The sequence below is a fragment of the Balaenoptera musculus genome, chromosome 19 (genome assembly GCF_009873245.2).
Source record: "Balaenoptera musculus isolate JJ_BM4_2016_0621 chromosome 19, mBalMus1.pri.v3, whole genome shotgun sequence".
In the NCBI taxonomy this organism is placed as follows: domain Eukaryota; kingdom Metazoa; phylum Chordata; class Mammalia; order Artiodactyla; family Balaenopteridae; genus Balaenoptera; species Balaenoptera musculus.
The window spans coordinates 55,813,310-55,825,033 of record NC_045803.1 but is presented as its reverse complement, the minus strand read 5'-3'; the positions used below and the strand labels follow the sequence as shown (position 1 = coordinate 55,825,033).

The 11,724-nt window shown below is 57.6% G+C and overlaps 1 protein-coding gene across 1 annotated transcript in view; it reads right to left on the bottom strand.

Moving 5' to 3' along the window:
- The window catches only part of OSGIN1 (oxidative stress induced growth inhibitor 1), a 33,349-nt gene continuing 21,625 nt past the window's right edge, over positions 1-11,724 (bottom strand). The window contains 10 exon segments of the mRNA XM_036832133.1: positions 1-463; positions 466-571; positions 574-626; positions 629-1,002; positions 1,004-1,095; positions 1,097-1,325; positions 3,604-3,695; positions 3,938-4,129; positions 5,233-5,369; positions 6,496-6,600. Coding sequence (XP_036688028.1) covers positions 210-463; positions 466-571; positions 574-626; positions 629-1,002; positions 1,004-1,095; positions 1,097-1,325; positions 3,604-3,695; positions 3,938-4,129; positions 5,233-5,369; positions 6,496-6,562 — 1,596 coding nt within the window. The 5' untranslated portion in view covers positions 6,563-6,600 and the 3' untranslated portion in view covers positions 1-209.

Sequence of the window (11,724 nt, the reverse complement as noted above, 5' to 3'; positions counted from 1 at the left end):
TGCAGGCAGGCGCTGGTTTTATTTGGGACCCGATTCTGGAAAGAGCAGGGCCTGGGTCACTGCTGGCTCGGTGCTCAGCTGGGCCCCGGTGCTCCCAGCTCACACCAGCAGCTTTCACTTCACCCCCAATTACAGGTCTGGGCCTACCCTGTCCTGTGGTCACTGTTTCCACCCTGGTCTGAGTCCTGGCAGCCTGGGTTTCTCACTCTTCACCTGAGAGGGCTGTTGCCATGGGCTCGGTGGCCGCTCCTCGTCTCCTGCCAGGAGAGCCCCCTTCCATCACTGGGGGCATCTTGGGAGGGGCTCTGCATCCAGCAGGGCCGTGTGCTCTCCCCTCCCTCCTCTTTAGGGCCTGGGTGCAAGGATGCCAGGCCAGGTGCTAGGGCGGCTTCTGGCCTCCTTCCTCTCAGGGAGCTGGCCACAGCCAGGGCCCCGCCCTGCACAAACCTCACAAAGTTGTCCCGGCCAGTGGCCCCACGGCGTACATGCCCTCCTGGTGGATGCTCTGGTAGGTGAAGGGGTCCACGTCAATGGGGTTCCTCTTGGCGCTCAGTGGCTGGTTGGGGTCCCATTGGCGAGGTCAGCGCCTGCCCCCGGGAGGAAGGACAGATCAGGGTGGGAGCCGAGAGGACCAGCACCAGGGCAATGCCAAAGACCTTCTGGAGGCCCTGGGGGTCCCGGAACACAGCCTGGCGGTCCTCCTTGAAGAGCAGCAGCTGGTGCTCAGGAGGCTCCGGTAGCCCTCGTAGGGGGCTGGGCGACAGGATGGACTGCTCCCGCATCATCTGGTGCACCTTGTGGTACTCAGGGTACAGCATCTTGGGCAGCTGGTTGAACACCAGGCCGGGGTCGTCCACGGACCGGCGGAAGGCGTGGATCACAGGGATGTTGTAGTGGCGGGCGTAGAGGACCGCGTCGGCCGCCGACAGTCCCGCCCCGATGATGAGGACGGGGTCCGAGGCCGGGGACATGGTGCCTGCCCGCGTGGCTGCCTCCAGGCCGCAGATCATTATGGACGAAGGGCAGGGCCTCCCCGGGGATGCCCAGCCGGGCTGGGCTGTCAGACGTGCCAGTGGCCAAGACCACTTTGCGGGCCGCATAGGGAGAAGGGCTGCTGGCTCCGGTCCTCGGCGGTCACGAAGCCGTTCACCTGGAAGAGGGGGCTGGGGTCCCGGGCCCCGGGGCCGCTTGGCTCGGGCGTCCCCCGCTCCACGGCCGTGACCACGGCGCCAGACACGAAATTGTGGCTCAGGCCCTTCTTGATCACGTAGTCGCTGTAGTAGTGGGCCATGTCCCCGGCCGTGGCCCGGCTGTTGCGAAGACCTCTGCGGGGAAGGACGAGGGAGGGAGAGTGTCACAGAGCGGACTGCGGGGGAGGTGCACCACCCAGACGTGTAGGACTTGGTTAAGCGGTTTAACCTCTCAGTCTCCTCTTCTGTAAAATGGAGCTGATAAGGGTGCCTCATTAGGGTGGGGTTCCGAGTGTGGCCTCCGGTGCCAGATGGCCTGGGTTCAAATCCTGGCTCTGCCACCAGTGAGCTCTGGGCCTGGAACCCTCTGCCTGGGCTCCTCCTTTGCAAAATGAGGATGACCGTGGTGACAGCGCCCGTTCCCTGCCATTGTTGAGAGGGTTAGATAATACGAATGAAGAATTTAGAATAGATCCTGACAGGCAGGAAGTGACATGAGGTCGGCCACTACTGTTCCTTCAAATGACTAAATAATATTTTACATAAATGTGGTAGGATTCCGTTTTTATAAAGTTCAGAAACAGACAAAACTAATCTACAGAGTTCAAGGTCAAGCGAGTGGCTATCTCTTAGGAAGCGGGTGATGGCTGGGAGGGGTCTGAGGGGGCTTCTGGGGACAGGGGATCTGTTTTCTGAGTCTGGGGGGCTGAAGCGCAGGTGTATCCACTCTGAGAAATTTCACCCACCTGTGGGCATATGAGCTGTGTAGTTTTCTGTATGTCCCTGTGTTTCAGTAAACAAGTTGGTTAAAGAATAATCCATGTAAAGCACTTAGCATAGTCCTTAGCCCACACAGTAGCAGCAGAGACTATTATTATATTACTATTATTGTTGTTGTTGTTATTTCTATCGCTATTATTGCAACCCCTTCCGGGGCCATGACTAGGGCCAGCGTTGCCAGTGGGTGACACACAGACTTTGACATCATCTCAGCTCCTCCCTGTAGCTACCTGGGTGACCTTAGGTGAGTTACTTTCCCTGACTTGTGGACACATTGTTACGGATTAACTCACTTGAAGGGAATCCTCTGTGACACGCCTTCAATACAACCCATGATTGCAGTGTGAGCTCAGAGCACATTCCCTAAGGCCGCTCCAGCCAACCCAACTCGTTAGTCTGCTCCTGAAACTGGAAGTCTGGAATCCATGCCTGTGGGCTGGTCATTTCCCCTCCTCTGTTTTAGTAAAAATTGTTTTAAAGGACCGTCCTCAGAAGATGTTCCATCCGGGGTTCTTGATAATAATGGCACATTGGAAAGAATGAAAGCTCCGTGACTGGGAAGTGGTTTAGGAACCGTGGCAGCACCACGAGGCCGGGAGGGCATCTGTTGTGGCTTTTGGCTCCAACATCTAAGCACAAGGCTGGGTATGGAGGAATTAGTGGAGATGCTCACCGTCTCTTGGGAGTATAAGTGGCCATGGGAAAGGATGGTTGCAAACACTGTGTAATGGCCCTGTGAAGTCCTCATGACATAATGTTACATTTTAAGAGTCCGATAGAAAAGGGTATGTCCACAAGTTAAATTTACGTTCCCATCTGTCTGTTAACACATCACTACACCAGCCTGGATGACTTCCTATCAAATTTTCAGGGACAAAAAGTCTTTGTGTCCAAGGGACAGACAGTGAGCCCCGGAGGGTTGGAAACCGAGCTGCCAGAGAGGCCGACTGCCTCCTCGGTGGGGACAACAGGCTCCCTGTCACAGCCCCGAGGGCGGAGGAAATGTACAAGGGCGAGCCGGGGCTAGAATTTATCTATTCAGTGATTCTGCTGTCTCTCTGGGGTGGAGAGAAGTGTGCAGTGTGGTCATTATGGAGCAGGAAACCGGATGGGGAGAGAACCCCCCGAGATGCGGCAGTGCTAGGTAGGGGTCAGTTGTTTTCCTTTTCTCAATTTTCAGTTTTCTATAGTATGGTTATGTTTCTAATGCAGAAACATTTTTTAAAAAAACTGCATCCTATTAGCTGACCTAGACAAAAAGAGTCTGTTCCAGGCCAGGCTCAGAATAGTGGGAGGCCAGAGGACTGGGAGCCTGGGCCGGAGGCTCCGGGGCAGGGCGTGGGGGGCAGGGACCAGCTGTCACCCTCGCCTTAGAGCCTGGGATGCTACAAGGAGGCCAGGTCGAGGTCGTGCGGCAGGAGCACTGGACAGGGAGTCCTAGGTGAACGCAGCTCTGCTGCTCACTCCCCGTGTGGTCCTGGGCAAGTCCGTTCCCCAGCCGAGCCTCAGCTTATCCCCTGGAGTAAGAGGAAGGGCGGGCTAGCTGAGCCCCGAAGCCCTCTGGCTCCCAGTTCAATGTCGGGTCGGGCCCAGGTCTTCCCTGCCCACCTTGGGCTTTCCAGGGCAGCCCCACCTTCGCTTTCTGCACATCCAGTCCTTGACCTGCAGGTCCGGGAGCCCCATCCAATCGCCTTGGCTCAGGGTCACCATGGAGCCTTCAATGGACTGGGAGGAAAGGAGACCAAAGTCCAGGCTTCTGCTGGGCCCCAATCCACTCAGGGCTGGAGGACAGGGCAGGGCAGGCGAGGGGTGGGGGGAGGGGGAGGTGACTAGGGAAAGGTGGGAAATGGAAGCGTCCTAACCCAAGTTAGGGAGGAGGAGGAGGAGGGACCCTCCCTCCCTCCCCCTCCCCAAGACTTCATGTAGATTTGGCTCAAGTCCCCTCACCCCGTCTGGGCCCCACTCACATGCCAGGCCCCCCCTGGCAGGTTCCGGCCCAGGACCAGGTGGGGGATGGCTCGCTCCTTCCGGTGCTTCCAGGTGAGGACAGACTCCACGTTGCCCCCAAAGTCTGTGTCTGGGCGCAGGAGGGCATCAAACAGCAGGGCCACAGGGCTTTGGCACCGGCCTTCAAGGCCTTCGGACAGGTAATCCAGGTCCTGGGCGGGGGGACACAAGTCAAGAGGGCCCGCTGGAGGAAGGACACCTGGTCCTGCCTTTCCACCCTAATATCAGGGTGTCAGATAAGCTTGGGAAATGCTGCCTCTCAAAAGGAGATCGTGCACATCAGCAAATTAAAGGCTCTGACAAGTCCCGCAGCTGTCATTTACCCGTTTAATTTTGCCAAACCCAGTGTCTCTCAGATTTACTGGAGCAGGGACATTTTTCTCTGCATATTATACTGAGGGACGGCTGTCCTGTAGAACAGCGGTCCCCAACATTTTTGGCACCAGGGACCGGTTTCGTGGAAGACAATTTTTCCACAGACGAGGGTGGGGCGGAGGGGGGTGGCTTAGGCGGTAATGTGAGCGATGGGGAGCGATGGGGAGAGGCAGATGAAGCTTCTCTTCGCTTGCCTGCCGCTCACCTCCTGCTGTGTGGCCCAGGTTGGGCGGGGGTCCCCCGCAGGGGGAACCCCTGCTGTAGAAGGCATTCTGAAAAATGCCTATCTAGACCCAATGCCAACTTACTTCCTCACCCACCAGCTTGACGCTGGGAGGGGCCCAGGAGGATGGATGCTGCCTGAAGTGGGGGGCGGACACTGAGTGGCCTCCTGGAAGGCGAGGGGCGTGGAGGGGAGACTGGTGAGCCCTCCTGAGCAGGGGCTGGTGGACCTGCAATGTCTAGGGCAGGGGTTCTCAGCTGTGGCACAACTGGCATTTGGGCTGGATAATTCTTTGTGGTGGGGCCTGTCCTGTGCATCTAGGATGTTTAACAGCATCCCTGGCCTCGACCCTCTACGCCTGTGGTGTCACCACTCTGGTCGTGACAACCGAAACTGTCTCCAGGTGGCCAAGTGTCCCCAGGGGGAGCAAAATCATCCCTGGGTTTAGAAGCACTGGTCTAGGGGAGGTGAGACAAGCTGATGTGGTATTTGTAAGTCTTCAAAGACAGCTGTGATTCCTCTTCCCCAGTTTCTGTGGCTGATTTTGTGGTCTCTCACACCTTTGGTCTTATGTCTCATAAATGCATCCTTTTGATTTTTGCCTGGGAGAGTTTTCCCGCAATGGGGGTGTCCCTCCCACCCGGAGCTCAAGCCCACCTGGTCCACGATGGAGACCCCTGGCGCCTCGGTGAGCTTCCTCTGCAGCACGGGGTGCGGGTGGATGGCATCTGGCTTCACGTAGGGGCTGTAGCCCGAGAGCAGGTAGGACAGGCAGATGCCTGAGGGACCATTGCCTGGGGAGAGAGGGTGGGGTCAGAGGGCGGCGCTTTTGAGCATGAGAGACCACCACCACCGAGGGCTTTGGTCTCGATCTGTCTCATTCATTGATTTGCTCTTCATGCATAAAAATAAAAATAGAACACTTATTAGCACTATACCACTTTAACAACAATAAAGTTGTGGAGATAACTGCTGACATTTACTGAGTGCTTACTATGAGTCAAGCTTTGCGTCAAGTGATTTTAATAACAACAAAATAATAAGAAACTGACAGCCGCTGCTGCTGTACCAGGCCCCTCCATAGCCCCGAGCGCACTGAGCCAGACACATACTACTTTTCCTCCTTTTCTACTTGAGGAAGCTGGGGCACAGAGAGGTTAACTGACTTGCCTGTGGTCACACAGCGGCATGACTGAGATCCTGAGATTACTGAGAACTGACAGTGGGGTCAGGTCGGTCAGAAGGATGTGTAAAATATTACAGCACAGATGGCTACGTGCTCTGGGGGTGATCTCGGGGGCCAAGGGTGCTCAGGGTGGGTGCTAAGCCACCTGTGGGGCTGGCTGCCCCCAGGTCTGGATGAATCGCACTGCTTATCCGAGGCACTTCTTGGGCAATTAACCTCATGACATCACTCCTATTCTTCTCTGTCTTTCCCCTGTCTTATGTTATGCTGTTCTCAGTCTTACTCATATGGAGACAGCTATTCAGACAAACCCTATGAAATCGCCGAGGCTCAACTGTTTTTAACTTACAAAAATGGCCATTTCATGTGGTTCGACCTGCCGTTTGCCCGGAGGGAGGGGCCCTCTGTCCCCCATTTGTGCAGACCTGACGGCAGGACCACATGCTTCGGCTGTGTCCCCGTCACTCAGGCAGCAGGCACAGGGAAAGCACAGGACGGGCGCAGGCACAGAACCCGTCCCCCGACCCCCCCCCCCCGCCCCGCCCCTACTGCGCAGCCTCTGCAGAGCACCCTGCCCTTGCCTCGAGGGTTCTGGGAAGGGTTACTCAGACGATGTTTTATAAATTGCTGAGCACAGCACTGGGCACAGAGTGACCGCTCCAGGCCCTGCCCGCTCCTGACCTCCAACCCTTGGGGCTCAGTGCAGCCCCTCCCCCACCCTGGGTGGCACTCACCGATGATGACGACCGGGAGGGGCTCTGAGCCGCTGGCACCGAGGTGGTCCTTCCACCCGTTGCTCATGGCTGTGGCTCTCGGGGGGGCTCGGGGCTGGCAGCAACCTGGGGGCACAGGGGAGGAGGTGAGCCGGGGTGTCATGCAGTCACTTCCCAGCTGCAAGGTGACCTCCTGTGGCCCTCAGGATCAAGTCCAAGGTCCTCCCTGAGTCTTATCAGGATGACACTCCCCTCTCATATCTGCTATACTCTGAACAGGTCCAGTTATGCAGGGCTCTCTCCCCCAGCCTGGTCACCGCCTCTCTGTGAGCCTCACTCCACACTCCCCATCTCATCAGAGGCAGTAACTGTCCTCGAAGCTTATTCAGCTTCCATGAGGCCTCCTCCGCCCAGCTGGGGGCAAGCCCTGCCCAGCACTTCTGTGACGGCCACAGCCCTCACCCCACAATCCAGCCCTCGGGTCTTCAGCAGACCTGGCCCTGGAGAGGCACTTCTGAGCTGGCGACCTCTCTGGGTCTCAGTTTCCTCATCTGTAAAATGGGAATAATAATCGTCTCTACCCCATGGGGTTGTTGGAGGGGGGGACACAGGTACTGTACGTGAAGCACCTGCCTCGAGAAAACGGGCCACCGGGAAGAGACCAGAGCTCACTGTCTCCTCCAGGGGCTGGGCTAGAACAGGTGGACATGCAGAAAGCACGGAAGCCTGAGCCCCTTGGTTTGGGGAGAAATGCACGCAAACCTGCTTGTCTCTGGAGCACCAGCGCCCCCTGCTGGCCACAAGCCCAAATCACTCAGAGAGACCCAAACCCCGTTCTTAGGGCTGCAGGTGCCTGAGGAGAGTCCAGACCCACCTTCTCCACATCCCCCCAACTGAGCTAACGGGGGCCCTGGCCTCACCCACTGTCCAGCAGCCCTGCTGTCCTGACCACCACAGGGCAACATGCACACGAGCGTGTGAGGAGCAGGCAGGCACTTAGCACTTTCTATGTCCCAGGTATTTGACATGTTTTTTCTCATGTCCTCCTCACACTGACCCTATGCAGAAAGCACTGTTGGTGCTATTATCCCACTTCACAGATGGGTAAACTGGGGCTCGGAGAAGTCGCACAAGTTGCTCAGTATCACGCAGCCGACTTTTAAATCCAGGGATAATGGTGCCGAGGCTTTGCCTGAATGCACCGTGCACACTGCTTGGCCTGTCCCCAGGGAGACATGGGGCTGGTAGCAAGTAAAAGGGTGAATGGAGGGGCACAGGGCCAGACCACCCAGAGCAGCCAGGGATGGGGGCCCGGCATCGCTGGCCTTCAGGATTCTTCCAGAAAAGACTGAAATCTGGATTTTTAATGTGAATTCTCTGATTTGGAAAAGTGGGCAACTAAGTCACATTTTTTGAAAATCTTCAACAGGCTGGTGAAACACAACCGAGGCCAGCGTATGACCTCTGATGTGCGCAGAGTGACAGCAACACCAGCGTCCACCGCTGGGCAGGTCCCAAGCAGAGGGACGAGGGACAGCCGCCCAGACAGGCTGGTGGGAGGACCTGGGTGTCACTCCCACAGCAACAACAGTGGACCTTCGCACAGCACTTTACAGTTTGCGAGGAGAGAAGCTTGCACCTGAGCCATAGCATCTGGGCCTCTCGGGCACCCTGAGAGGTGGGCGGCGTCACCGCCATCTGGCAGGTGAGGAAAGGGACGCTCAGAGGGTGAAGGGTGTCTCCAGTGTCACACAGGGGGATGTGACATTTAAGGACCCCCTCCCCAGTGCCCTCAGGTCCCCTGAGAATGGCCTTCCTCACCTCAGCTGGGGCCTGGGCTGGGAAAGCCTCCTCCTCCCGTCTTGGTGAGCCCCGTGTTCCCCATCAGGGACCATATGGCTCTCTCCACGCCTGGTTCCCTGCAGAGGCCCAGGCTGTCTGCCTGGGAGGAGGATTCCGGGGTGACACCACTGCCACTGCCAACAACGACACAGAATGACCAACATTTCCATACTTCCATGGAGTTAGCCAGGTGCCAGGCATGCTCTAAACACTTGATGCACATTAACTAACTTAATCCGCATTTAGCTGCGTTGTTATAAGGACTCTCGCAATCACTCTCGTGTTACAGACGGGGAAAATGAGGCCCAGCGAGCTTCTCCCAGCCCTGTATGGTTTGCGAGGAGTTTGCCCCAGCTTGCGCAGGCCGAGCTGGGTTTGAGCCCAGGATGGCCTGTTCCAGAGCCTTCTCTGTGCCCCCTGAGCTGGAGTGACAGTGTGACAGTGTGTGACAGAGGCCCCTCCTACCCTATACGAGTGTAGCACGCGTATCCGTCCCTGCTCCCCCTGCTGCTCTGTCCCAGCGCTGGTGTCGGGGGAGGGAGGCCAGGCGGCCAATGCTCGCAGCTGGGAGGGCACAGTTTCTCACTAACCACCGGCCGCTGGGTGTGCCTGGTGGCCCTGGGGAGGAGGGCTGTGGTTCCCAGAACTCTTCCTCCTGGTTCCTTCAAACAGCCCCAGGGCCCTGCACTGCACATCCTCACTGCCCCCAGGAATAGCACCAACGGGACGCAGGTGATGTCCTTGCAAGACGCTCCTTCTGCATCGGCTCCTTTAATCCTCATGGAGCCCACTTTACAGTCCGGAAAACTGAGGCTCAGGGAGGTAAGGCCATGCCCCCGAGGTCACAGAGCCAGGGGGTCATGAAACTAGTTTGTTCACCGAGGGCTCAGACCACCTGGACACCCCATAGCCCCGCACAATGGGTGCCAACCTGTCCCCAGCGCCCACGGAGTGCCCACCCCGGGCCAAGTCCTTTACTTGAAGCTTCAGTAAAGGACTGAGGATCCCAGCCCCTTTGAATCCTCCCAGCGCCAGTAAGGAGGGTACTTGCAGAAGCCCCCGTTTACCGATGAGCAATCAGAACTGACTGCCCCCTTTTCACGCTTCCCGGAGGCAAAGGGGCCCCATTTACCACCAGAGCTTTTGGACTCCAAGTCCAGTGCTCGTTGCCAGAAGCTTCTGGATGCCACACACGAGGTCACCACCCAGAGGCTGACCTGAGAGGTTACTTCCTGTGCAGCGATACAGCCCCAAGTCCTGAGACAAAGCTCTCAAAACCTCGGAAGAACGCACGCTGCCAACTTTCATTTGAAAGTTTAACTTCCCATTTCTTCTATGCTTTTTAGTTTTGTGGGGTTGGAATGGTTAGTTTTTAATGCGAACGTTTTGTTGGAGTCCCTCTGGTTGGAGATGGCAAATGTCCACTGAAAAAAGTTAACATTGAAAACTCATTCAAGTTCACAAGAGAAAAGAAGCCTAAAAGAAATGGGAATAACTGCACCTTCCAAGGTGCAATTATTTTCTTTCTTTCTTTGGAGTTTGCAGCATTGGAACTTCTAGGGTTATCAAAGCTTGAAACCACTCTAAGACTTGGGGCACCTGTATGGCTACATTTACTGAGTACCTGTGGTGGCTTTTTGCTCATTTCACTTTAATGACAACCCCCCACCCCTCTGCCCCGTGGGTTTTCTTATCCCGATTGCCCAGAGGGAAAAACTGGGGTCAGGAGGGAGCAGGTGTCTTTCCCAGGAATGTTGGAGACCGCGCCCCCGAGCCCAAATCCTGCCCCTTGATACCTGTCAGAGGCCGGGTGAGTGCCCTCTGAGGAAAACAGCATGACAACAGTTACCAAGAAAGTGGCAGGGGGAGGATGAGGAGGCGCTCTGTCAGCCCAAGTGCCAGCAGCTGCCAGTCGCCAGGGTGACGCCTCAACGCCGGCGCGCGCCCCGTGGCACCACCTCCCCCCGGAGCCTCCCCCATCTGGAGCCCCAAGAGCTCCGAGGCTCCCCAGACCCTCTGGGACCCCTCATTCTCGGCACCCCGAACCCTCCTGGGAGAAGCCAGGTCCCCGGGACCCTGGGGCGGGAGCCGAGGGCAGGTGCCTGGGACCTCTGTCCCCTGCAAGCAGGAGAGGCGGGGTCCCGGAGGGCAGCACCCAGCCTGCCTGTGTGACCCAGTGGCCTTGGGGCGCCGGGCAGCCTGCCCGGGCTGGCCACACCTCTCTTTCCTGCCCAGAGCAGCATCACGTGGGCTGGGGTGTACTCCAAGCGGGCAGGGCAGCTGTCAGCTGAGGGTGCCAGGCACCTGGAGATGGGCACGGCCGGGAGGGGCGAGGGAGGACCCTGGGGTGGGGGGCATCATGCTGGTCCGGGGAGCCTGCGTGGCTCCAGGGCCCCGTGGCCACCCCTGCCTGGGAGGGACTAGCTTCTCCCACCGCCCCCCCATGCCTCGCCTGGGCCACTCACCTGATGGGCAGGGGTCGAGGACACTCGTAAGCCTGGCCTGGTCAGGCACTAGGAGAACCAGGGGTCACGGTGCCGGCCGAGGGAGCAGGACACCCATTACCCCGTGGGGATCCAAGAGGCTATGAGAGGCGGGGAAGCGAGGGTATTTCACGAGTTGGGAGGAGGCGGGTGGTGGGCGGGGCCAGGAAAATCACTTTCATAAGCGTGAGTCAGCAGGGGCCCCTGGATGAATGAACTTGCACACTTGAGGGAGGGCGGTCACGTTGCCAGCTCCGGGGCACGGCCTTAAAGGGCCCCTACCCGGGGCGGGGGGTTGGGGGGTGGGGCCGGTCCATGGTAGGGTGGGGCCCGGTCGTGGCCAGGCTGAGCCAACCTGGCCTTTCCCCTTAGGGAGGCGGAGACAGTCCTGCCCAACGTACAGTCAAGGCGGCCCCTTTAAGTAGAGAAAGAAGTCCTGGTGCCCTCATTCCACCTGGTTCTATGTGGTGTCTTCCCGCTTCTCCCCTCCCTCTCCCTCCCCACAACAGAAAGTCCTCTGGCACCAGCCCAGAGCAGGCTGGGAACCCAGCTGTCACTTCCTGGGCAGGCTGCCTCAGTTTCCTCATCTGAGAATGGGGCTAAGTAATAACTCTCCCTCCTGGGTGGTCGGGGCGTTTCAGGGATGTCATTCTTGGTGACCGTGCCTAAAACATGGTTCATGTCTTCTTTTCTTCGTTATTTTTTCTCTTTAGCCTGTAGCATTGCGTGCCTCACATTTTGCCGATTCTTACTCATTTTATTATTTTATCGTCTCTCTGCCCAAACCAGGATGTGGGTTCTGAGTGGCAGGAAAGTGTTATCTCTGTCTGCTCTATCCTGAGCGCTCAGCACATAGTAGGTGATCCAGGAGGAAGGACGGGAGGGCTTGAGAACAGTACTCGGCCCAGAGACCTCAGTGCATATT